General features: G+C 44.2%; 1 protein-coding gene across 1 annotated transcript in view; it reads left to right on the forward strand.

The window, feature by feature from the left end:
- Positions 1-26,937, forward strand: part of LOC310786958 (CUB and sushi domain-containing protein 3-like) — a gene marked incomplete at its 3' end in the record, with an annotated part of 313,431 nt that overhangs the window by 131,573 nt on the left and 154,921 nt on the right. The window contains exons 17-19 of the mRNA XM_083648289.1: positions 2,672-2,841; positions 15,481-15,637; positions 19,295-19,486. Of these exons, the coding sequence (XP_083504415.1) occupies positions 2,672-2,841; positions 15,481-15,637; positions 19,295-19,486 (519 nt within the window). The remainder of the gene's footprint in view (positions 1-2,671; positions 2,842-15,480; positions 15,638-19,294; positions 19,487-26,937) is intronic.

Here is a 26,937-nt window from a genome sequence, read left to right on the forward strand (position 1 = left end):
GAAATAGATATAAAAGGTCGATCTAAATCAGGGGTGGGCTATTATTTTTCATGGGGGGCCACATGAGAAACCCAGATTGTTGCCGGGGGCCGAACAAATATTGTCATGCCGTAACCCATGGATGGGTAACTTTGATGATAGAGAGGGCCACAAAAAATGTCCTCGCTACCAGGTTTTGTTGAGGGCCGAACGGCACCCGCGTGAAAAATTTGGTGCATTTGAAGCCATGTTTAGAGGAATAACTCATTTTAAATTAACAGTTGTGATGTCATTATTCAGTCTTAACCACCAATATTTCATCCTTTTCTCACTCACTCCTATGTCACCACCTGCTCTCAGGGCTGGAAATTAACTTTTTTGACCACCTGCCAATATGGCTGCTAGATTTTAAAGTTACCAGCCAATTAGAATTTCCACTAGCCAAAATGTTTTTCTTGAAATAAATCAGAATATTAGTGGGTTAATTTAAGCATAAGTATCAGTAAGTGGCCCGGGATGATCAAAGCCTGTGTTGAGGGTCACACGAACAAAAATGCAGTCTTGAAGCTAAATAAATCCAAAACCAATGAGTTAATTATTTAAATTTCTAATTCAATGTAGCCTTTTAGTCATAAAGATTATTGAAGGATATTCCATATTCCAGACTGAAATGCTATAACAGAAGTGGAGTATTGGCCAGAATGACATTAACATTTGCACACGTATTCAGCGGGTATCTTGCATGTTGCGTTCAGGTGCACTGTGTAAATTTTTTTTTTTTTTTTTTTTTTTTTTTTTTTTTTGCAATTCCATCGCGGGCCACACAGGTGGCGCCCGCGGGCCGTAGTTTGCCCATGTATGATCTAAATGAATGTGTAATGGTAACACAACCTGCAATTGTACACATTTCAATATTGGACCAAATGAAACATCGAAATGAATACACCACCCTATGTGAAACATATATGTCCTCCTGGGCCTATATATATCTCTTGTCGATTTAACGTGATTTAGATAAGTGACAGCGGAACGCGCTGCGGAACGCTTTCTACTGTCATGTGCTATACTGTGATGTCCGCTCCAATAACTTGGCCCTACTTCACATTTAGTTTTACAATAAAAACACATTTATGCAATGACTTTACATAATGTAGGGTATATTTATGTGCATCATTCTACCTGCAGCAGGGGAGAGAAAACGATATCGTTCTGGACAAACTTTCACCAATATAAAATTAATCTCATCATATAGGGATAGGCTATATTTTTCTATCTGATGCATTTAGAACATTCTTTTCACTTTGATCTTGCTATAGTGTAGTGTATTTACATGCTTGCAGTATTTAAACTGCAGTTAGATTGGTTTGAGAAGCATAATAATATGGAATAATAGCCCATAATGGAGACAGACAGACTGGATGAAGGGAGGGGGGGGGGGGCAGAGCGTTTGGCTTTCGTCTGGTTTTGCGGGACCACTGGAATTGGAGCTAAAAAGGCAAGCGTGCGATTCGTTTATTGCAGTTATCCAATGAGCATGACGGTGCATAATTTTACGCTTAAAAGGCGTGGTTGTAATGCTTTGGCTGCGTGTAGCGCCAGCACGACGATATCAAGTGCGCTGGTCCACGCCCACTGATTTGCGCTGCGCCAGGCGCTCGGCCTAGAAACAGCGCCGATGCAACGATAGGGGGCAATATGCCTATACAGTACATATACAGTACATACATATACATTCATACATACCTGCACATAGAATACCAAAAAAAAAAAACTTAATTTATCAGTTATAAGTCAACCTTCTCCTCCTGTCCCACGCTTTAGAAAGAAATTCAGAGAATGCAAAAATATTATCAAAAAGAAATTCGAGTAGAACACGTTCTCACTATCTATCATATTTAGCTCAGGAGTATGGACTCTTTTAAACATTATTTCTCTCAAGTCATGATACAAAGGACAATATAAAATGAAATAATAATTTCATTCTCCACCTCATTCAACTCACAGTATTCACATATTCTATCCTCCTCAGCTACCCCTCTGTATCTTCCTGTTTCAATGAATGAATATTACAAGAAAATAGGGCTTGGAAACAGATAGCAACTATATTGATGCAGTGCTTCTAAATGGTAGTGACTCACTTGCATAGGTAATGAGTTTTAGAAATGCATGCCCATGTTTGGAGGGAGAACAGATCCATGGCAGTGGTGTTGTGTTTGGTCGACATAAAACATGCAAGGAAGCGCACAATACGTATTATCTCCATCTCTCTCCTGGACTATTAAGTGCATCATTTGCTTTTGGCTTGTTGACTCAGAACAGTTCATTTTGGAAAGTAATCCTCTGCCGTTTGGTCCTGGCATGGTGCAAAGAAAGCCAGTGGGGTAAATCTACAAAATGAAGCCTGTAATGATTTTATACTGCGCTCAACATTCCACAATGTCCGTGCCAGTTTTAATAACGATTATTGTGATACTAAAACAATAAAGGTGAGGGACCACTTGGATGAATTGCTAATTAGGATTATCCAAGGCATTACAATTATCTTTATCGCTTCAGTAACATGCTAACGCACCCGTAAATTATATTCATTTCAGTCCAGTTTTTCCAAACTTAATTGGCGCAGCTCTTGGTATTCCTGGCCGTTGTGTCGTGTAGCTGATTCTGTCTCATTTCTGTGTCTCTCTTCTGGCAGCGGAGTGCGGCTCCACCGTCTCCAACCACCAGGGGGCCCTTCTGTCGCCCAACTACCCGACCAACTACGACGACAGCCACGAGTGCGTGTACAGCATTCAGGTGCAGACGGGCAAAGGCATCAACATCACCGCCAGCACCTTCCACCTCGCGCACGGCGACGTCCTCAAGGTAAAACGTACAATGCACCTCTCCCCTCTGTATTGACAGAAAATAGATTAGCACCAAACAGAGCCGTATAATAGAAGAGTTCCGACATCTCCATTCACTCCAATGGACCAGCTTTTTTCCAGGAAGTAGAAAGTGGAACTCTTGAGTAAAAAAAGCAGCACTGTCGAGTTGCAGCAAAATAGACAGTTTGTGTTGTACTTTGAAAGGGTTTTTCATCCCTTGAATCAAATTGTACATTATCAGCTTTATTTTAGCATGCAAAAGTAGCGCGAGACCCATTCCTGGCTGTTCATTGGCTAATGAGTCTCGCATTTTGGTCCTCCGCTGACGCCACTCTCTTACTAGAGGACACTAGCACCAAATAAACAGAGACCTTGTGCTGAGAACGGCGTGGAATTAGATTTGGGCTGCTTTTTTCTCTTTTTTAAGAATTAAAGAGGAAAGAAATGAGGCATGCTCTGGTGCCTCTCATTACATAAACATGAGAAAACAGAAAAAAGGGAGTGTGGGGTAGGCTTGTCAAAAGTATCGATAGTATCGATAAAAGTCAATACTAAAAATTTGAAACGGATACAATACTCATTTGCAACAGGTATCGATAGTATCGATAAAAGTCAATACTAAAAATTTGAAACGGATACAATACTCATTTGCAACAGGTATCGATAGTATCGATACGTATCAATACTAAAAAGTTGAAACGGATACAATACTCATTTGCAACTGTATCAATATCAGCAGTGCTTTCTCTTAATGAAAAATCAAACATACCACTGATTTCTCCCTCCCTGTCATTGGGTATCTTTTGCTTCAATAAATTCAAAGTATTCTGATAGGCTGATGACTAGAACAGGTGTAATCTGCTGTTAAGGTCAAAGTTTTTAGTGAGTTTTATCAGGTCTAGATTATGGAGAAGCGTGCGTCTGTCCGTCCATCTGTTTGTTTCTTTTTTATGCCTCTTGATGTGTTGTTGTCATCCCGCCGCGTGGTATCGAAAATGGTATCGAGTATCGATATTTTCCTGGGTATCGGTACCGAAGTAGAAATTCTAGTATCGTGACATCCCTAGTGTGGGGGGTTGGGGGGGTCTTTGAAATACTACAAGGACACACGTAAAGCACCAGGCAGAATACAAATGTTTTGCCAAGGATGTCAGAGCAAAGGTCAAACAGAAGCAGCAGCTTCTTTCCCCTTTGGGACGTCAGGGATCATCAAGGGCATTTCAACAGTTGTGGTGAGCAGCACAGATGTGAAGCACAAATGACTCCCCAGTCGCGGCTTCACAGCTGGAATCTAATCTTCTTTAAATGCAGATGTCTTGTTAGGTCTAATCCTACAATTAACGGAGCATACTAATGCCCCTGTTCCTAATGGAGTCGTATCAGCATTAATCTCAGGGCAAATCCCTTGACTCGGTTGCACTTGGTCATTTTGTGAACATCTCAAATGGGGAGGAGACATGCTTGGAAAGCTAAGTATATTTGAAGAGCAGTTTTCAAAGGAAGAGCCTGGCGCCTTGTATTTCATTTCTCATCATTTGACCTCATTTCATGTCATTCAGGAATAGAGCTGGGTATTGGTTCAAATTTCAAGAATCGATTCGATTCCGATTCACAAGGTTGCGAATCGATTAATTTCGATTCGATCCGATTCGATTAATTTCAATATCGATTTGGTTAGTGATACCAAAACGTGTTTTTTGAGCTGTAACCTGAATTACATGACTGTCCAGTTATGTAACACAGGGGTTCCCAACCTTTTTTGCGCCAAGTAGATACATGGGGAAAAAAAGTTGCGGACCGGTTGTCAATTTTAATGGTTTTAGTTACACATATATTTACTCACCAGGTGGTGACAAAGGGTAAATAACAGCCTTTTCATCTGTCAATAAAGACACTTTCACAATTATGCACAGTGATTTGATTTCAGCCTATATCATTTCTAAAAGTAGATATTAACACATTGAGTGCCAGCCATTTTTTCAATCCTGTGGGTAAGTTGTGCCAGGGTTTTTTTTGAGGATTCTGGCTCATTTTACAACAGCCGAGGATCTGTTTTCTGTTAAGACTTCGTGAACACCAATCATCTAAAAATAACTAATAGAATGTGTGCTTTCTCTGTCTAAAAGAGTTAGTTTGCAGAGTTAGTAGTTATGTAGATATTAGCCGTTGAGTACAGCATGGTTTTAGCGTATGAGACAGCAAACTGAGATAATCGCAGTTTTGTGAAACTCAGCAGAACAGTCACCTGCCTGTGATTGTGGCTGCCTTTGGGCGAGTCTGTATACTGTATTGTGTGTGTGTGTGTGTGTGTGTGTGTGTGTGTGTGTGTGTGTGTGTGTGTGTGTGTGTGTGTGTGTGTTCGCGCGTTGCTCTGGGGGGAGGGGATCTCTGTCCGTTCTGTGTGTGTGTCTCCGGGCTCCTCCCTCCGTCTGTGCTGCTGGGAGTTTGAGCAGCGAGTTAGAGCAGCCTCTCTCCCTGGCAGCGAGTGTGGATAGGTCTCACTGTCTCTTGGGTTTGAGAGCCCCGATTAAGCCCCGTGCGACTCTAGGCTTTATGCTGACACACAGTCCATTTCTGGAAACCCCCACCGCAGCAGCGCGAAGCGTCCCCGCCTACAGTATGAGAATGAGGCTCCTTCTTTTCTGACTGTAAAATCGCCAAGCCATTTCCGCGGGAGGCGGCTGCTTTTGGTCCACGGGTCCCGTGGCTGTGGCTTCTCTCTGTCTCTGTTGCCACTTAGTGGTCGGTAAAATAGATTACACACATTATCTTGCTCCAATAGTTATCTCGAAGATGTAAAAGGGGTTGATTGATGTCCCACCGTCAAAAAAAAAAAATGTTTATGTAAGACGAGTTAGCTCGTCCTTGGCACTCAAGCGCTGGATTATGTAAGACGAGTTAGGTCGTCTATGGCACTTAATGTGTTAATGATCAAACATTTCCATTTATGTAGCCTATACAGTATTTATGTTTTTGTTTCAACTACAAACATAAATAAACGTCAACTTGAAACTATGTTTCAACTACCACACACAGCATAATATTTTAGCCTGTTAATTTTTTTTAACACGTTCACTGCCATTGACGAGATATCTCGGCTTACAGAATCCAACGGTTCACTGCCAATGACGAGATATCTCGGCTTAAAAAAAAAAAAAAAAATTTTGACGGTGGGACGTGGATCAACGCTCCCCACGTCTCCTATAAAAATATTGGAGTCAGCGAACGTGTACAACCCATTCCACGGACCCACTAAGTGGCGACAGTGCTCTCCACACTAGAAAAATCAGAGCCAAAACTGTAGGGGAACGCGCGAGGAAACCATTCTCTACTGTAAAATGGATTGGCGAAAACGCTTTCACTTTCGCGCATTATCGCGCTGGGAGCTGGCGGTGGGGGATTCCAAAAATAGACTGGGTGGAAAACACACTTTGAAACACGCAGCATAAAGCCTAGAATCGCACAAAGCTTCATCAAAGCTCTCAAACCCAAGAAACGAGTGAGCCCTATCCACACTCGCTGCCAGGGAGGGAGGCTGCTCAAACTCGCAGCAGCAGAACACTCGCTTGTGACAAACGCTGCTGAAAGCCACCAGACACGCCCACGGAGGGAGGAGTTTGAAGGAGAGGGCGTTCAGAACTATATTGTTTAGATGTCTGATCTCTCACTGATGCCAAAAATAAATGGTTAACTCATTGAGTGCCAGCCACTTTTGGAGAACGGACGCTCCCAGTGCCAGAGTTTCAGAGCGTTTTCAGTGATTTCTCGAGGCCCACAGAATATTGTGTGATATTACTATGTAAACACTGAACACGCACAAAGAACGATGAGACTCTATTCTATCATCTGCAAAAAAAAGTTTATTGATCCCATTTTCCATTCTTTAGTTATGAGCCGGAGAAGATAGCTTGATTCATCCAAAAACAGCAATTTTTTTCTAGAAGCTGAGATAATGGGCCTTTTGTGAAATTAAACATTTCAAGCACATCACTGACTCTGAAGCTAATCTTTTCTAATGTAGTCACACCTCAAAAATAATTTCCTTCAATAAAACAGTGAAGGCCAGGGAATTTTGTTTGGCAGAATAATATTTTTAGCTGCAACCAGCAGCGCTGGCCCCTGCGTGCGCTGCTGGTTGCAGCTTCTTGCTGGTCTTGATTTGCTGCTGGTGGGCATCGGATATTCTGGCTTGCGTTTGTCAATCCTGTCCTGCTGCCTGGTCTGTCTGGGTGTTGTGTGCTGCTCTGCGTGCCCCCCCCCCCCCCCGCCCCGCCCCGCCTCGCCTCAACTGCACACTCCTCCTCCTGTCTGTGGTGGCTCTCTGCTGAGTTTGCTGTGCGCACAGTGAAGGGTGCGCGACATCCAGCTTTTTTACAGCGTTCCGCGTGTGTTTGTCACCGGCAACCATGCTTCCAGTTGAGAATAATAACAACTCCACGGCTGATCATGCCGATGTGCTGTCGCAACCGACACGGAGCGGCTCAATTGTGGGAGCAGATTGGCTGCTGCAGGCACAGCTGCAGTAACGTTATGCTTCCTGCATATCGATGCATACGGATGCGATGCGATTTCCGTTTCCATAACGACTTCTTCTTTGTTTTTTCCTTGCCTTTCTGTTATGTGGAGAGCACTGTCGCCACCTAAGGGTTCTGTAAAATAGGTTAGACACATTCAATAGCTCCCATATCGTAAGAGGCGATGTAAGAGGCTTAGATCGACACCCCCCCGTCAAAAAACGCAATTGACGAACATATTCGTCCTTGGCACTCTACGTTACTATTTGAAATGACGAACATGTTCGTCCATGGCACTCAATGAGTTAAAGTGACTGTTCTGCCTGTTTGATTGAATTTCACAAAACTGCGATTATCTCAGCTTTCAGTCTCAGACCCTGAAACCATGCTGTACTCAACGGCTAATATCTACATAACTACTAACTCTACAAACTAACTCTTTTAGACAGAGAAAGCACACATTCTATTAGTACTTTTGTGAACTTTGTGTTCACAAAGTCCAAGCAGAAAATAATCCTCGGCTCTTGTAAAATGAGCCAGAATCCTCAAAAAAAACCTCTGGCAGAACCTACCTACAGTAAAAAAAAAAAAGGCTGGCAGTGAATGTGTTAATACAAAAATCGATCTCTGGACATATGAATCGATATCAAAGGATTAACATAAAAATCGATTAAAAATCAGAGAATCGATTCTTTGAACCCAGCCCTATTCAGGAACGTTACATGTAGCCTAGGAGAGTCATACTTAATATTTGGAGCTTCAACAATGCATAACTTGTTATGTTATGGCATCTGGGTAGTGTAGCGGTAGATTCCCTGCTGCTTACCAAACACGAGGGTCGCAGGTTCGTATCCACGTGTTATCTCCGGCTTGGTCGGCCGTCCATACAGGCACGATTGGCTGTGCCCGAGGGTGGGAAGCCGGATTGGGTGGTATGCGTCCTGGTCGCTGCACTAGCGTCGCCACCTCCTCTGGTCGGTCGGGGCGCCTGGTCTAGGAGTAGCGTGATCCTCCCACGTGCAACGTCCTACCGGTGAAGCTCCCCTTGTCAGGTGAAAAGAAGCGGCTGGCAACTGCACGTGTCGGAGGAAACATGGTGCTAGTCTCGGCTCTCTCCACATCGGCAGAGGGTGGAGCAGCGACCGGGGCAGCCAATAGGGCAGCATGGGGATAAATTGGCCAAGTATAATTGGGGAGAAAATGGGGAAAAATCAGAAAAGAAAAAAGAAAGGATTTATGTGACAACTTGTGTGTTCTGTCTTTATATATACCCAAATGTCCGTGACTGACTGACTGACTGACAAAATGCAACCATTGATCGGCCGAAACACATGGTTTAGAAGTGAGGAAAAAGGTAGTACAACCAATTAAAGATGAAAAATTACTGAATCAAGAACATTCAGTATAAGGGTGTCAAAAATAATCGATTATAAGATGCATCGCGATGCGGACATGCACGATTCTGCATCGATTCACAAATGTCTTTTTTTTTTTTTTTTTTTTTAATAATCAAATAAAATATAATGGAAGTACATGCAGTTGTTTATTTTAATTATGGATAATAATACAATGCAATTCCAAATGCACTTTTATTTTAAAAGTAGCCACACAGTGAGAAAAAAGAAAGTGAGGAAAAATAAATCATGTATTGCGGAAAAAAGTGATGCATCGATTGAAGATGCATCGAGATGCATCGATAATCGTAATCGAATCGAATCGTAGCCCTCTGAATCCTAATCGAATCGTGAGGCCAGTGAAGATTCACAGCCCTAATTCAGTAGTTGGTTAATAATTACTGTTTAATCCAGGACATAATGATGTTGACCTCAAACAGATACAGTCTAGTTTCCTAGAATGTAAATGTAAATTACATGAACTAAAAACATTTAAAGCAGTCATCCAAATTTGAACCATGTAAAATGATGTTATCTCCATAGCATGTCTCTATGTTGTACATCTTGTTGTGTCAAATACAGTATGAGTTCAGTCAGGACCACTTTAGTCAAAAACACAAGACCACTTATATCAATTTAAAGCTTGTAGTAGCGTGAGTTATATTTGGCGGTATGGCTCTGTTCTGTTCTGGAGAACGGCAGCAGCAGATTATGGGAGCTCCTTGCCCCTCCATGAGCAACATGGTAAATAGCCTTAAGGCAAGGAGAGCAACAAAAGACCTCCAGGTACAGAACAGAGCAAGCAACAATGACAACACAAATTACATTGTTTAAAGCCCTATTCAGCAACTTCTCCAAGTTTTGCTATTGGGGAAACAGCGCCCTCTGGGTGCAATAGCATCGGTATCGATATTGCCGTTCAAAGTCAACAAAACACAGCGAGAGAAAGCTCTACATGTATGTACATGTTGTGACATCGGGTACTCTCCACGTGATGAGATAATAAGCCATAGTTACGTGAAACGTAATTTTTGTAGCAAATCCACACCGAGTTACTTCCTTGTTTTAGTGAACACAGTACTTCAGCTGTACAGCACATGCGCAGTATGTGCCTCCAGGCTGCCTCCGGGATGCAGGCATGAAATAACTTAGTCCCAGGAGAGGCCTTTGGAGGGCGCTGTGTGACCAAAAGACGCGACATTCTCCCTGTTATAAGTCACTGTACCATCAATGGCTAAAAAGCTGTTACATTAAGGTGAAAATGCTTATTGGGGCTTTAAGTCAGACACAGCATGAAAGGAGGAGGTGGGTTGCAAACCGCTTGCAGATGAAGCAGCCATGTTAGGCAGCAGACTGAAGCAGAATCAAAGAGAGTTGAGCCAATTGAATGCATCAGCTAAGCAGTCAGCTGATGTGGGCTGGGTTTGAGATCAGCTCCTAATCAGCTGTGGGCTGGGTAAATGGTAAATGGTAAATGGCCTGCATTTATATAGCGCTTTTATCCAAAGCGCTTTACAATCAGTAGATAGTCTACATTCACCCATTCATACACCGATGGCGGCAGGCTGCCACGCAGGGTGCCTACACACCATCGGGAGCAAGGAGGGTTAAGTGTCTTGCCCAAGGACACAACGACAGCAGCTGGGAGGGAGCGGGGATCGAGCCGCCAACCCTTGCGTCATTGGCCGACCTGCTCTACCTCCTGAGCTAAAGCCGCCCCATTTAAGCTAGGCTTGACATTCGCGGCCTGCCTGAACTACCGCGGCGCTCGATGTGTTTCTCATTTTGTTTGACCACTTTGCTGCGGTACTGCTGCAGGGCGTGGCGGCAGTGAGGTGGGCTTTTGTAAAGAACAAAGAAAACATTGAAATATCAAAAGCTCCCACTTTTACTGCTGCAGCAGTACCGGAGTCAAGTGGAAAAACCAAATGAGAAACAGCTGTAGAGCCTCTGTACACCTGTATATATTCTTGGTGATTTTTATGTTATTTATAACATAAAAAGCATTAAAGGTTGGTCAATCAAATTAAGGGAAATTAAGGCCCTTCAAAAGTATTAATTAATCACCATTTGAGAGGTATTAAATGTTATACAGTAGCTATTGTGCTGACTGTGTTAAATGAGCATATGATATCATCTCATATTGATGGCACAACCTTGAAATTGAATCGATATCGTATCGTGGCAGATGTCAGCAAAAATCGTATCGTTTCCAAAGAATAATAATAATAATATATGACTATATAATTAAGCAATATAGCATGAGAGCCAGTGTGTTGTGGCAAATATATCCCGCTGATCAGCTGTTATCCCACTCGGCCTGCGGCCTCGTGGGATAACAGCTGATCAGCGGGATATGCCACAACACACGCAGCTCGAGTGCTATATTGCTTTTATAAAACGGTTTCCAAGTATGATAATATAATAATAATAATAATTGTAGCGAAGCTTGTGGGCTTGCCTCGTGAAGTCTGCTGGATCGTAGATGAGGGCTCACGGGCCGTGGTCCATCAGAACCACAGAGATGTCAGTCCTCGGACGCGGTTGAAGGAATACCACTCGTGACCTGGCTGGTTGTAAGGCAGTCGGTCACCAGGGCCTGGCTGGTTGTAAGACAGCCAGGATTCAGCTCGGCTTCAGATTTGGTCGTGGCAAGGGTAGACATTATGAAGTAGGATAGAGAGTAGAATAGAATACCGGATACAGCGTCACAGAGCACCTTGTATATATATGTTATGTCTGACATCGCCGATGACCTCACAGGTGAACTCTCTGCTATGACATCATCGGTGACCCCGTAAAGTCCCGTCTGCCATCACAGTCAGCCTAGACCGCCTGACGTCGCCGATGACCTCACAGGTGAACTCTGACGTCATCATTGTCATCGTTGATGATGTCACGGCGGTGTCATCGTCATTACGTCGTTGGCGTGCAGGTTTGTGGGCGTCAACTGCCCCAAGAACAGGCCTGACGGTGGGCCATTATGGACCCTTTTCTACAATAATACTATAAGTCCGACTGGCATGGTATTCTGATAGAGTCAGTTGAAACACTACTGTAAGGCGGGACCGCAATAACGTGCGGGTGATTTGATTGGATCGTTCTGGAGACTGAAGTTGACATTGGCCAATCCTGGCGCTTGCTGAGAAGCTGAGAGCTTTCTGGAAAGCCCGACACGCAGCTCGAGCACAGCGCTGCATTCTCAGTGCTTGCTGAGAAGCTGAGAGCTTTCTGCAAAGCCCGACACCAACTAACGTTACGGGGTTAAATGCGGGGTTAAATGCGGGGTTAACAGCCTTTTTTTTGCAAAGAAGACATTAGCCCGCGTCTATTCTTGTACAAAACATAATTTTCTGCGAAGTATTAGTAAAGTTATAAGCGAAGATCGATTCACAAGGATCTGACAGCTGTCTCCGCCATTTGTTTTTTCTACATTGTCATTTGAGGTAACCAAAGCCTTTTAGTAAGAGAGTTGCCATGGCAACTCATAACCCATGGCCATGGGTTATGAGAGTGGGTTACGGGATTTATACAATGGCTGTGAACCAATCAGATTGCTTGATTTGAGAGAGCTGTTTTATAATGACTTATATAGCGCTTTTCTTGTTACTCAAAGACGCTTTACAAACAGTATAACATAAGATGTACACAAATACAGAACAAAAACAAATATGGGGGTTGCAAAATGAAAAAGGAAGGTGGAGGGAGAAGTCAGATATTGTTGCTTTCTTGAAAAGGTGGGATTTGAGTTGGTTTTTAAAAGAAGTGAGTGTGTCAGAGTTACGGATGTTAAGGGGCCGGGAATTCCAGAGGGTTGGGGCAGCAATGGCGAAGGCTCTGAATCTATATCGTACATCTATATCAGGGGTGCCCAACCTTTTTTGACCCAAGATCTACTTTTCAAGTAGCCAGCCTCCCAAGATCTACCAGTCCAGTTTCAACATCGCAAACGCACGCACATCGTTTCCAGCCTGCAGTAACTAACCTCACAACACTTTCTCGTTGTCCCACAACCATTTGACATTAGGGCTGTGAATCTTCACTGGCCTCACGATTCGATTCGATTATGATTCAGAGGGCTACGATTCGATTACGATTATCGATGCATCTCGATGCATCTTAAATCGATGCATCACTTTTTTTCCCGAATACATGATGATTTTTTTTTCACTTTATTTTTTCTCACTGTGTGGCTACTTTTAAAATAAAAGTGCCTTTGGAATTGCATTGTATTATGATCCATAATTAAAATAAACAACTGCATGTACTTCCATTATATTTTATTTGATTATTATTTTATTTATTTATTTTTTAATAATCGATTTTTGACACCCCTCGTGATCGACCTGGGGTCAGTCCGCGGTCGACCAGTAGACCGTGATCGACTGGTTGGCCACCCCTGATCTATATCATATATCAAGATGAAACTTGTGATTTCCAACCCTATCGCTGATGTGACAAAAAGCTCTTAGATATTGAAAAGGTCTTAAAAAGGTTTTAAAAGGTATTGAATTTAACTGCAGGATTCCTGCATATACATTGAACAAAGGACAGAAGCTTTTTGTCATTTCTTCATGCTTCTGTCCCGTTCCCATCTCACACGCAGTCAGGCCCGGCGCTAGGGGCGGGCCTGACCGGGCCGGGCCCCCCCATTCAACAAACTGGCCCCCCCATTAAAAAAAAGAAAAGAAAAAGAAAAAGTTTTTTTTTTTTTTTTTTGCTAAACGTTTTTCCGTTTTTCTGTTTTAAAGTTTAACATGGAATCTGGCTGTCATTAGGCATTGATTAACTGAATGCTATTGCTAACTGTTACTTTGAACATCCATTTGCAATGATTCTGGCTGGATATTAACTATTGTAAATTTGTCACAATGAATGCAATTTGTGCACAATGTGTAAATACACTTAATATTAATTGTTTAGGCCTAATTATTTGTAAAGTCACAACACATTAGAGATGTGTGTAGTTCTTCACAGATTTAGCCTCTTCATTTTGCTCTCAAATGCACCAGGTTGACAAATTTTACTTTAAAATGTACAAAATCTTCTTCCGGGGGAGAATCCCCCCGGACCCCCCTTGGGTAGCTTGGCCCCCCCAAGCTAGTGGCAGGCCCCCTCTGTAACTTGGGTCTGGAGCCGGGCCTGCACGCAGTGCTGCTTCCCCTTTGTCCTTCAACCGATTTTCTTGTTTAATAAGATTGGATGAAATGAATAGACACAAATAAAGTAAGAAGAGCAGTTATTCTTCCAGACCTCTAAAGTACCCTTTTGTCAGTTGGAGTTCACAAACCGCCCGCCATCTTGTTTATTCAACTCTAAGGATGCACAGTGCCAAATCAATGGGAAGAATGATGCTCAATCCAATCTCAATTTGCTCATTTTGCATCAGTCTTGCAATAAAGGTGCCATATAAAACAAAGGATATACAGTACTCATAGCTGCTCTTTAATTGTGGCTTATTAAAGCGATAAATATACGCTTCTTCTTCTTCTTCAGTATTGATATGTACTACTTTATAGTGCTATTCTTTACCATTTTAGTAGCGTAGGTAGTTCATCCTCTAACATCATGTCAGAGGTGATGAAATGGAATCAATGGGATTGTAAACCTTGTAGTAGGGGGTAAACGCACATAAACACCATTTATGTATCGTTTTAAATGCAGTGTTTTAGTCACCTTTTTTTTACAATGGTTTATGCATGATTATTTTTTATCGCAGACGTCCTCTGCCGACATTACTGTCTTTCGGAGCTGGAGGCTGTATCAGGCTCGCTTTAAGCTAAGCTACTGATAATATATTAAAATAATGAACCTAGCTACAGTACGAACCTGAGGCATCTATTGGTACCAACTATGTTATGCTAGCTTGTTAGGAAGGGGGCTAAATAACGCTCCAAATTCAGGCTACATATTCGCCAGAGAAAAACTGGCAAGCTCATCTTCAAAGGGGTCTCTTGACCTCTCACCTCAGGATATCTGGATGAGAATGGGTTCTATGGGTAGGCCTACCCAACCTGGAGAATGTGGTTCCTCTGTTAGAGGTGATGATGATGATGATAAAATATATATTTATAGGGATATGATTTGGTTTCAGTTGTTCTAGTTAGGGGTGCACCGATCGATCGGCAAGCAATCTGTATCGGCCGATTTGTATCGGCCGATATTATTAATATTATTATTAATAATATTATTAATATTATTATTATTATTATTATTATTATTATTATTATATAAAAAAAAGCCCTATCACTAATCAGGCTTTCCAACGATATAAAATGTAATGCCAATTGGTATTATTAAAGGGGATAAATAATCGACCTAAAATAACGTTTCCAAACTTTCTTTGAGGAGTGTATATGTCGTGATCGGTGATCGGTAATCGGTGATCGGTCAATGATCGGTTGGGCAGATATTTCCCATAGGCAATCGGTGATCGGTGGCAAAAAACGTGATCGGTGCACCCCTAGTTCTAGTCTCATGTACTGTATCTTGTCTTATTGGCGACTGAAGTTAGTTTATCCACATTTTATAACGCCGTGAGAGAGAGCTGCCACAAACATTGATTTATGGTTCCTCTTTTTTCTGTTTTTCCCTTTGTTTCTCTTTTTTACCACCACAGTCCTGCATGCAACTGTATTACAACTTTCCACTTATATTAACCGTTTTTATTTTGATTTGATTTCTTCTGAAACCCCCCCGCGGCGTTCGATCCCCTCCATCTCTGACCAGGTGTATGACGGGCGGGACAGCGCGGCCGCGCTCCTCGGCACGTACACAGGCACGTCCATGCAGGGCCTGTCCCTCACCAGCACCTCCAACCAGCTGTGGCTGGAGTTCTTCTCTGACCAGGAGGTGACCGCGGCCGGGTTCCAGCTCGTCTACCACAGTGAGTTACATTTCATCTGAGTGGATTTTACGCCTCGCTTCAGTACCAAGAGGCAGACTGACCCCTCACCCTGCTGCGCTGTGTCTCTCACTGTCAGGGTATTTATTAAACGCAGCAGGGCGCACTTCTGCTCCAGTCCTGTAGGGAAATGTGCTCTCTTTCCTATATTGCTCTCTCTCTCTCTCTCTCTCTCTCTCTATCTCTCTCTCTCCTTCTCTCTGTAAATCCCTCCTCCCTCATTTCCTTCCCTCTGCTGCAATTAGCATCTTTGCCTGCTTACTGTAACTGTACCTTGTTAACACCTTAATTGCCAGCGACGAGTGTACTCGTCAAACACAATCCAGCTGTTAACTGCCAGCGACGAGTGTACTCGTCAAAAAAAATCGATTTTTTTTTTTTGACGGTAGGTTGTGCATCTAAGCCTTTTACATCTCTTATATAGGTATTGGACGTGTACAACGTGTACAACCCATTCCACCGACCCACTAAGTGGCGACAAGGAAGGAGGAAGGCAAGCAAAAAGCAGTGTGACTGAAGCCATTCTCATGAAGGTGGATTGGCGAAGGCGCTTTCATTTTCGCGCTGATTGCTGGCGGTGCGGGATTGCAGATTTGCATAGTGGATTGCGGGTGGGACACACTTTGAAACACGCAGCATAATATGACCAGAATCGCAAAAGCTTCATCAAAGCCCTCAACCAAAACTCCAAGACGCGAGCGAGTCCAACCAGACTTCCTCAAAGAGCGGCCGCACAGACAGGCACACACCCGCACAGCAGCAGCAAAGCAATGGTGACAAGCGGGGACTGCCCCCTAGTCCGACACCAAATTGGAAACAAATCCCATTCTAAAAGGCTTTTAGAATGGGATTTTCAACCCATTCTTTTTTGTTTCTTTTTCGCTATAATTTAGAGGAATTTAATTTCTATTCAGAAATTTATTTGAGAGGTTGAGAGTATGAGAAAGTGCATTTGCAAAGGTAGGAAAGTGCTTGTGACATGGCGCTGCAGCAAAAAAGAACGCCCACAGGAGGGAGGAGTTGAGCAGAGGGAAGTTTACTGCTGTTATGGAGGAAATTACTGTTCAAACTATTGTTTAGGTCTTACTGATGCCAAAAATGAATGGTTAAAGTGACAGTTCTATCGAATTTCACAAAAAGCCGTTTATCTCTGAATATTTTTTCTGACGCTAAAACCATGCTGTATTCAACTGCTAATGCTTACATAACTACTAACTCTACAAACTAACTCTTTTAGACAGAGAAAGTACACATTCTATTAGTACTTTTGAGATATTGTATGTTCACAAACTCCAAGCAGAAAATAATCCTCGGCTCTTGTAAAATGAGCCACAATCCTCAAAAAAACGGCTTGGCAGAAGCTACCTACAGCAAGAAAAAAACGGCTGGCAGTCAATGTGTTAAAGTAGGTGAATTATTGTTTGGATTGCTTGAAGTCTGTGGTGTGTCTGTGTGTGTGTTTGCATGTGTTTGTGTGTCCACTGTACAGTATATAGCGTGTGACTGTACATATGCGTGAGTGCGCCCCCATGTGTACGTATTGGGAGTTTGCAGAGTTTGGGAGTGGGCCAGTAATAGATGGGTTTTGTTTCTCCCCCTAATTGGCTTGCTGACTGTGTATATTGTTGGTAACCGTTTCTAATCCATTACTGAGAGCAGAGAATTGTTTTGGGCGACGCTGCATTTTGCAGTCCAATTTCAAGAGTTTTTGTTTTTCACCTGTGATTGAGCTCTCTAAGAACTGTGTTCGTCTTCCAGTGAGTTTTCCAAGGTAGAATTCAACATAGTATTAACATAATGGCAAATGCTGTTTTGACCTGTGCGGAAGCTTAAAAGTATTAGCTAACTTACAGTTACAGTACTAACAGTGAGTACTGTGTACTAATAAATCTACTTTGCTCTCTGCCGGCGATAGCCAGGCCGGAGGCATTATGGATTCGGCTTGTCTCTCTGTCCGTCCACCCGTACGTACGTCCGTCCGTACGTACATCCGTACGACCATACGATGTTCGTTAACGCAATATCTGAGGAACACCTTGATGGAATTTAATACAATTTGCCTCAAACGTCGACTTGGATTCAAGGATGAACTGATTACATTTTGGTGGTCAAAGTTCAAGGTCAATGTGACCTCACGAACGCCATTCCCAAGCTCGTTAACACGATACCTCGGGAACGCCTTGATGGAATTTCTTCGAATTTGCCTCAAACGTCACTTGGACTCAAGGATGAACTGATTAGATTTTGGTGGTCAAAGGTCAAAGTTCAAGGTCACTGTGACCTCCCCGTGCTCCCCAGGGGGTTCCTCCGTACATAACCCCCCACTAAAAACATGCAGAAGATCGTCATCCGACCAGTGACGACAACATCTGAAGTTGGTCCCCGGGCGCTGGAAAGAAAAAGCCAACACTGCTCCTGGCCTGCCCCCTGGAGGAAAGGACAAGCCTGGATGGGTCAAATGCAGAGGACATATTTCACCGGCCACCGTCAGCATGAGTGTGTGTTGTGGCCGCATGCATGTGTTGGTGTGTGTTCGTGTGACAATAAGGACGGGCTTCCCTCTGAAATCGTTAGAGTAATAGACTGTAGTAAAGTGTACAGTAATCAGGAGAGTGTGTACTCTCATCTACACAACTAAATAAATTGCTGTCGGCATCTGAATGCAACCAATTCATTCAGATTGACTTAATTACAAGCTGCCTTTTGAATTCCAGAATTGCCCATAATTAAGTAGCACATCATTGGATTGCCGCTTCAAATTTTCCAAGGATTTGTACACAAGGTAAATAGCAGGACATAAACTAGCAGCCTTCCTGGTCTTTATGTGCTCCTTTCAGCCAGAATGAATCTGCCTTTTGAAGCTGCAGAGGTTTGACTGATGCGTGAACAGCAAGGGGGGCCCGGCGTGGGCACGGCACAGGGCGGCAGCTTAAATCTTGTCGGAACATGAAATCTGACCGTGTTTTCATGACTCTTGTAGCAAAAGTGCTGAGGTAATTTTCTAAATGTGGAGCAGTAACTGTTGGAGATTTATAGCGGGCATGGCTCCTGTAATACTAACGTAACATCTGGCACGGAGCAGGGGCCGAGGGGCCGGCCTCGCTGTGAGAAGGGGGTATAAATCAGCCCCCGCTGCAGCATAGCGGGACACACTTACATTTACTACCTGAGACGAGAAGAGAGCAGACAAAGGCCACGGTCAAGATCAAACATAAGAGTTATTGGAACACTCTTATTTGCGGCTTGTTTATTTTATTTTATTTTATTTTATTTTATTTTATTTTATTTTATTTTATTTTATTTTATTCCTCTTTTTTTTGTATCGCCCCAAACTGTTATGAGCGGCTGCGCTATTCCTCAAGCCTGGTAATTTAAACGTCCACCCTCAATTGAACACTTAATTGTGGAAAGTCTATGGTGCTCTCTGTCCAGAAATAATCTTTTACTGCCGTGTAATATAATGGCACTTTAAGTCCAATCCGTATCTGTACTCAACCGGAAATTAATTCCCAAAGCTCAATCAATATATCTTTACAATGCGGATGAATGGGAATATGGCGTCGGTTTACAATATGGCTGCTCTCTCCAGTTGACTTGGTAGTCATTGGTAAACTCATCCTCTCCTCCTGCTCCCTCCAGGTTTTGAGCTCTCCCACTGCGATGCTCCGGGCGTGCCGCAGTTCGGCTTCAAAGTCAGCGACCAGGGTCACTTTGCTGGCAGTGCCATCACGTACGGCTGTGACCGAGGCTACACGCTGCATGGCAGTGGCATACTAAAGTGCATGACTGGGGAGAGGAGGGCGTGGGACAACCACCTCCCATCATGCATAGGTAATCCTGTCTTCCTTTGTCGAAACTGGTCTCTCTCTCTCTCTCTCTCTCTCTCTCTCTCTCTCTCTCTCTGTGTGTGTGCGTGTGCACGTGTCTGTGTGTGGGTGTGCGGGTGCGGGTGCGGGTGGGTGTGGGTGGCGAGGCAATTGAGTTTGTTTAGTTTTTGGCATTGTTAGGTCGCTCTGTGTTTTTAAGATAAGTTGACTGTTCATTAAAGGAACATCAAACGTCTCTCTCTCTCTCTGTCTATATCTCTGCCCCCCTCTCTCTGGCAGCCCCCCCCCCCTCTCTCTCTGCCCCCCTCTCTCTGGCAGCCCCCCCCTCTCTCTCTCTCTCTGCCCCCCTCTCTCTGGCAGCCCCCCCCCCCCCCCCCTCTCTCTCTCTGCCCCCCTCTCTCTGGCAGCCCCGCCCCCTCTCTCTCTCTCTCTCTGTCTATATCTCTGCCCCCCTCTCTCTGGCAGCCCCCCTCTCTCTCTCTCTCTCTCTCTGCCCCCCTCTCTCTGGCAGCCCCGCCCCCTCTCTCTCTCTCTCTGCCCCCCTCTCTCTGGCAGCCCCCCCCCCTCTCTCTCTGCCCCCCTCTCTGGCAGCCCCCCCCCCTCTCTCTCTGCCCCCCTCTCTCTGGCAGCCCCCCCCCCCCCCTCTCTCTCTCTCTCTGCCCCCCTCTCTCTGGCAGCCCCCCCTCTCTCTGGCAGCCCCCCCCCTCTCTCTGGCAGCCCCCCCTCTCTCTGGCAGCCCCCCCCCTCTCTCTGGCAGCCCCCCCCTCTCTCTGGCAGCCCCCCCCCCTCTCTCTCTCTCTCTCTGCCCCCCTCTCTCTGGCAGCCCCCCCCTCTCTCTCTCTCTGCCCCCCTCTCTCTGGCAGCCCCCCCCCTCTCTCTCTCTCTCTCTCTCTCTGCCCCCCTCTCTCTGGCAGCCCCCCCCTCTCTCTGACAGCCCCCCCCCTCTCTCTCTGCCCCCCTCTCTCTGGCAGCCCCCCCCCCCCCTCTCTCTCTCTGGCAGCCCCCCCCCCTCTCTCTGGCAGCCCCCCCCCCCTCTCTCTCTCTCTGCCCCCCTCTCTCTGGCAGCCCCCCCCTCTCTCTCTCTCTGCCCCCCTCTCTCTGGCAGCCCCCCCCCCCCTCTCTCTCTCTCTCTCTGCCCCCCTCTCTCTGGCAGCCCCCCCCTCTCTCTCTCTCTCTCTGCCCCCCTCTCTCTGGCAGCCCCCCCCCCCTCTCTCTGGCAGCCCCCCCCCTCTCTCTTTCTGCCCCCCTCTCTCTGGCAGCCCCCCCCCTCTCTCTCTCTGCCCCCCTCTCTCTGACAGGCCCCCCCTCTCTCTCTCTCTCTCTCTCTGCCGCCCTCTCTCTGGCAGCCCCCCCCCTCTCTCTGACAGCCCCCCCCCTCTCTCTCTCTCTGCCCCCCTCTCTTTGGCAGCCCCCCCCCTCTCTCTCTCTCTGCCCCCCTCTCTCTGGCAGCCCCCCCCCCCTCTCTCTCTCTCTCTCTCTCTCTGCCCCTCTGTGGTAGCTTATGTTATTATTCACTCCAGGCACATTGTCAACAGTGCTCTGCTCAGTGTTAATCCTAAGGATTTAGTCCTCCATGATTTCCACCTAATTGAACTGTGATGAAAGAAAGTACACGGTGGCTTCTGTCATTTTGTAAGAGAATCTAAATGCCTCTGATGTTTTATAAACCATTGATCCCCATGTGTGTTCTTGATGCAGAGCTCACTTTATACATTCAATAAGAGCAGTGGTTCTCAAACGTCTTCACGTCAAGCACCCCTAAACTGACACAAATTAGACCACTGTCTCCCCCCATCTGATAAGATTTTGTCCCAGGGTCCCCCATCTGATCATCGCTTTGCTTTTAGATGTTTTATTACAGAAAGTGTATGAAACCTACAACCACTCGTCCTACATTCTGCCATTGTGTTACTTATGGATGATGGAATTATAGTGACAATAAATGATTGCCCTTTTCTGTTGACGAAGCCCCTCAAGGCCCCCTGGGGGTCCACGGACCACACTTTGAGAACCACTGAAGAAGAACACTATGGTGAAGCAATTTGGAAGACTGTTGGCTTTTCACTGTGTTGTTATTTTGCCCCTGCTCTGTTTCATTTCTGCTCTGTGTCATTTCAACGTTTTTTATTCACAGGCCATTGCTCAGTGTTTTTCTGGACGGAAAGCTGCATAACGGACGGGACACACATCTTGCGTGTACCTACCTAGTGCGTGTGCGTGGCGTGCTGGCTGCGGCTGGCACGCCCCCGGCATCCACACAGACAGCGTGGCTGCTGTGCGCTGCTGTCTGTCTGCCAACTATCTTTCTATAGAGTTGACCTTTTATTAAATTTGCTATAAACAATACAATGATGATTTTAACTGAAGATGGCTTGGGCTCACTTCGTAATCGAGACAGTATTGATTTGTGTGTGTGTGTGTGTGTGTGTGTGTGTCTGTGTGTGTGTGGTGGGGAGGGGAGGAACGAAGCCACATTGTAGCCTACAGTATGTGGTTTTCAGAGGGCAGGAGATCTGCAGCTGTGAGCTCCGCTCATCCTCCCGTCTCAAATCAAAACGAGCCTTGATTGGCTGTGGCTGCCCCTGTAAAATATCATTTTAATGTCTATTTGTGTCTATTTGTGTAGAGACACGCTAGAGACACGCGCGCGGTAAGCAGAAAAAATAGGCGTCGCTTCTATTCTCTAGATGACGCGCGTCTCACGCCTCGCAAGACACGCGCCTGAGACTCCCGTCTGATGCCGGTGATGTGGCTGCTGTAACCTGTTAACATGGGCGCCAAAATGAAAATCAACAGGTAACGCCACGCAGACGCCACGCAGACGCACAGCAGACGCAAGATGTGTGTCTCGGCCGTAATGAGCATCTTATTCACAGAGGTTAGCAGGTGGAGTTATGGACATGATGTACAGTTTAGGTTGCTCTTTCATATTCAGCACATGCTTTTGACAGAGACACAGATAAATGATAAAGCTATTACCTGCACATCGCTCGGGTCTGGAAGGTGTTGTTGAAGCGGTGTCTGTCGGCCCGATGTCTCGCCGTGATGGATTAGGGTAAAAAATGATTTACAAATTCCGGACGTGGGCAGAATTGCACTTTAAATGCCAACATGTCCTGTTGCCTTTTTCCAATGAAACGTGTGTTTCTACCTGTTCAGAAAAAGGCTGTCAGTTTGGCACCGCGGCATGTTGGGTATGATCGCAGAAAAACTGCCCTTAATCATTGTATTGATTAACTGTTCAACAGAGCCGGATCATCGATTGGTCAATATTAATAGTCCTGTGAGTTGCATGTGAAATGGGATCTGCAGCCATTTCTCCAGGGCCTCATCTCCAGGCTCCTGTCGAGGAGTCTTCCATGATACTGATGATAGTATACCGCTGTGGCCACCTAATGTAATATTCACATTAATTAAGTGGCGTTTGTTCTGTAATCTAGATAGCTAGATGATAACCAGGGGAGTGACAACATAGATTGGATGATAAGATATTCCTTCAGTCATTAACATTTGTAGCAGTGTCCTTCCTGCAGTGCCCGGCCCAGCCTATATATTCTGTATTTTTAAAGTTAATTAATGGCATCATTAGGAGCTGCATACTTACAGACAAAAGCAGTTTTGCATCCCTAAGTATCTCCAGCCAGGCAGGAAGGCCTTGTTTCAGACCCATTTACCTGTTAGCGCAAAACAAAGAGGAAGAGACTCAAACTCCTGCTCATTAAGACTCGTTGGGCCCTATCTTGCCCCTGGCCTTAAAATAGCATTTAACGCCAGGAGCAGCGCAGATAAGTGGGCGTGGTCAGCGCAGTCCCTATTTTCCCCTCAGCGCTAAACCCGGCCTTAAACCATTTTACCACGCCTTTTAGGCGTAGAATTATTCACAACTGTGGTCATTGGTGAACTCCGGTTAGGCAATGACATTCTTCCTTTCGAAGCTCCGATCCACTCGATCCAGTCCGGGTTGCGGCTTTATGCTGTCATCTCTTCATGCCAATTTGGATATCTCAGCACATCACAGATCATAGTGATAGGATTTATCTCCTCAGATCCCTGGTATTCAGTAAAGATCTCCATTTTTCCTAATTTATAACCAAACATTTCTTCATTAAGCCCAAATTGGATTCAACAGGGGGCGGATACCTCAGCAGGGAGGCCAAGCTGATGTGAAAATATGCAATTAAAGAGATGATGTAATTGTTTGCTAATTCAAATATATCTTTTATTATGTTTTAAATGTTTTGTTCCTGAAATATATTTAGGGCCTTGGGAGAGCTGAGGAAACTCTAAATGAAAGATAAACGTATCTCCTTCTCTGCCAGGGGACATGCTGGCCTTGGGGGTAAATGATCAGATGGTCCAACTGAAGTTGAACAATGCTCTATTTGCCAAGCTTTTATGTTAATCCCTGTTTAAGGCAGGTCGGGAAAACATTACCTAGGTTCTCCTTGGGACGGGCCGACTGGTTGGCGTGTTCGACCTTGATGGGAGAGGAGGAAGACCAACACTATGTATTTTGGAGTTAATAAATGATGTTTTTACAATGCGTTGACCTTTCCCCCAAAGGAGATGGGGCCTGCTATCCGGTGTGTATACCAATGGATGGGACACAGCCCATATGAGAAGAGGGGCCCGGGTTCGAATAGGCTTTTTGGTCTTTGGGAATATTTGTCTTACTTGCTATACAATAAGGGAGCTACAGTATATAATATTTAGATAAATATTAGCTTATTGTTACTATTGCAACTATAGGTTGGGAAAATAAATGAATAGTCAAAATAATCGGGATATTAAAGATTGTATCTGCCGACCGAATTGGCAAGTGGTTGTCAAATTTGTTGATAAATGGCAATTGCTAATTAATAAGTGTCCTCATCTTGATCAGAAGAAGGATGAGGCTGCTTTTCCTGTTGTGTTGAGATTTGCAACTATCTCTTCTCTTTTTACATTCCTTAGGAATGGTTTTAGACCAAGAGATAGTGGGTTTGAGCTGTATGAGAATTGTTCCAGCTTCAGACTGAATATAGTTTAATTTGATTCAATCCAGGATGTAGTTTAGATTGTCTAGTCTAAAGTAACCATAGATAAAGTGCTATAAGATTTTAATAGAGAAAATAGCTAAATTAGCTGACCCAAATTATAGGAGTTAAAATAGGAATTAAAATATATCAAGCTGGTAATATTAGCAAATATATTGACAGTTGTTTTGGTAGATAGGAAATAAAATAAGTGACCAGTATTCAGTAAAGGTTAGTGCATGCTGAAGTGCCAGGTCACGTGATGCGGACCAAGAGGAGGAGAAAACACGCCTACCATAAGAGTGACAGAAGGAGAGATCGTATAACTACCAATGACAGCCCAGCAGTGAAGGATGTCCCCAGATGGAGGAGGAACCTTCGGGGAGAGACCAGCCCATACCAGAAGAGAACGCCCCCAAGGAAATGCACTTTAAAAGCCCACGCAAAATATTAGAATTGGTTGGTTTTCAAGGGTCTTTTTCGTGACCTGCTACATATCAGCTGTTAGGAAAGACCACTGGAAATCCACCACGGAGATCTCTGAGGGGTAATTTATATCACTTGACCTGCTCTGTACCATATGCAATATTCTCTATATAAAATAATGTTCTAAATATCAGAATTGCTTGTTGTATTGATTTTTCATATATCTGGAATAATTGGACACGCTGGAAAGGTATTAACATATGTCAACACCTTCTGATTGGAGTGGGCAGTTTTATCTAGGTTAAACCAGGCACAGAAAAATCATTTCCTATCAATAGCCTGAATAAAACAATTCAACATACAGCCAGGCAAATACAGATCTGTTCAGCAGGGCTGATGCGGTCTCCCTGTAGCCTACAATATAGAACGTTAACTATCGGTGACATTCCTGATAGCATCAGGATAGCATTCCATGATCTTTCTGTTGTAAACACATAACTTTCACAATAGTGAACAAGCACCCCCACTCGGCTCATTCAGGGCAGGTAGTTTTATAACTTGTAGGCTACCTGCTGCTCCTGCACATCACAGCACAGGCTAAATGATGCGACATAAATATACATTATGTAAAGTCATGGCATAAATGTGTTTTTATTGAAAAGTATGTGTCAAGTAAGCTAAGTCTTGTTGGAGCGGACATCACAGTACAACCGTGTTACGGTTGTCACTCATCTATATCACGTTGTATTTGCGAGGGATATATATGCCACCTGGATTACATGTATGTTTCACATAGGGTTGTGTTTTGATTTTTATGTTTTATTTTGTCCAATATTGAAATGTTCTAGAATTGCATCTTGTGTTAACATAAATATTATTTATATCTACCACTGAGCCTATTTAGGCTGATTTGGTTGCTATTTATTGTCAAAATGTATTAGCCTCTATGCATGCTGGGAGATTTCACATGTCTGTCTGTGGCTTTGCTAGGGATATGGGATATGATAGTCCATGTATGTCGTGAAAATACCTCATGTTCTTAAAGATAAAAAAAAAACTAGTCGACTACTAAGCACAGTGTCGACTAGTGGTTTTACTAGTCGACTAGTCGACTAGTCTGTGAATGCCCTAGTGCAGTGATTCCCAACCTGTGGGCCGCGGCCCCCTGGTGGGCCGCGAAGGTATTGCAAGTGGGCCGCCAAATCATTTCCAAAAAAGTATGATTTTTGAAAAAAAAAAATTTTTTTTTTTTTTTTTTTTTGAAAGATTTTGAAAAATCATACTTGAAAAAGTATGATTTTTGTTTCTTTGATGTTATTGCTTTTGCTTGAATTGAAGTTTCATCTTTACATCATCTTTATATTGGGTTTGTGTTTATTTGTAACCCTATTGATTTAATGGGCTTTCTTCTGATATTTGGATTTTGTTTGGATCTGATATTGGATGTCAAATTGTTATGAGAATGCATTTTTCCATTGTTGAAGGATACCGTTATTTATTAATCATTTGTTAATTAGCCTGTTACAGACAGCCCCTTGCTTGTCATTTCTGACATCTGTGTGGTGCTGATGGACAGCTCCTTGAATGATTGGTGTGTGTGTGTGTGTGTGTGTGTGTGTGTGTGTGTGTGTGTGTGTGTGTGTGTGTGTGTGTGTGTCTGTGTGTGTGTGTGTGTGTGTGCGTGTGTGTGTGTATGTGTGTGTGTGTGTGGACAGCTCCTTGAAAACTGTAATACTGAAGGTGTTGCAACATGTTACAGGTGCTGTGTTAGTGACTGTGGAGCTTCCCACATGTTTCTCCTGTATTCAGTTCAGTCCTTTATGTTCAATTTTCAATAAAAAAGTGCTCTGAGAACGCATTATATGGCCTTTGTATTTATGGGGTCGGAGGTGGGCCGCGAACATTTTTGAGACATAAAAGTGGGCCCTGAGTTGGAAAAGGTTGGGAACCACTGCCCTAGTGTGTGTGTGGTGTGTGTGTGCGTGTCCACACATTGTGTGCCACCTGCTGACTG

This window comes from Poromitra crassiceps, assembly GCF_964638095.1.
Source record: "Poromitra crassiceps genome assembly, chromosome: 12".
NCBI lineage: Eukaryota > Metazoa > Chordata > Actinopteri > Beryciformes > Melamphaidae > Poromitra > Poromitra crassiceps.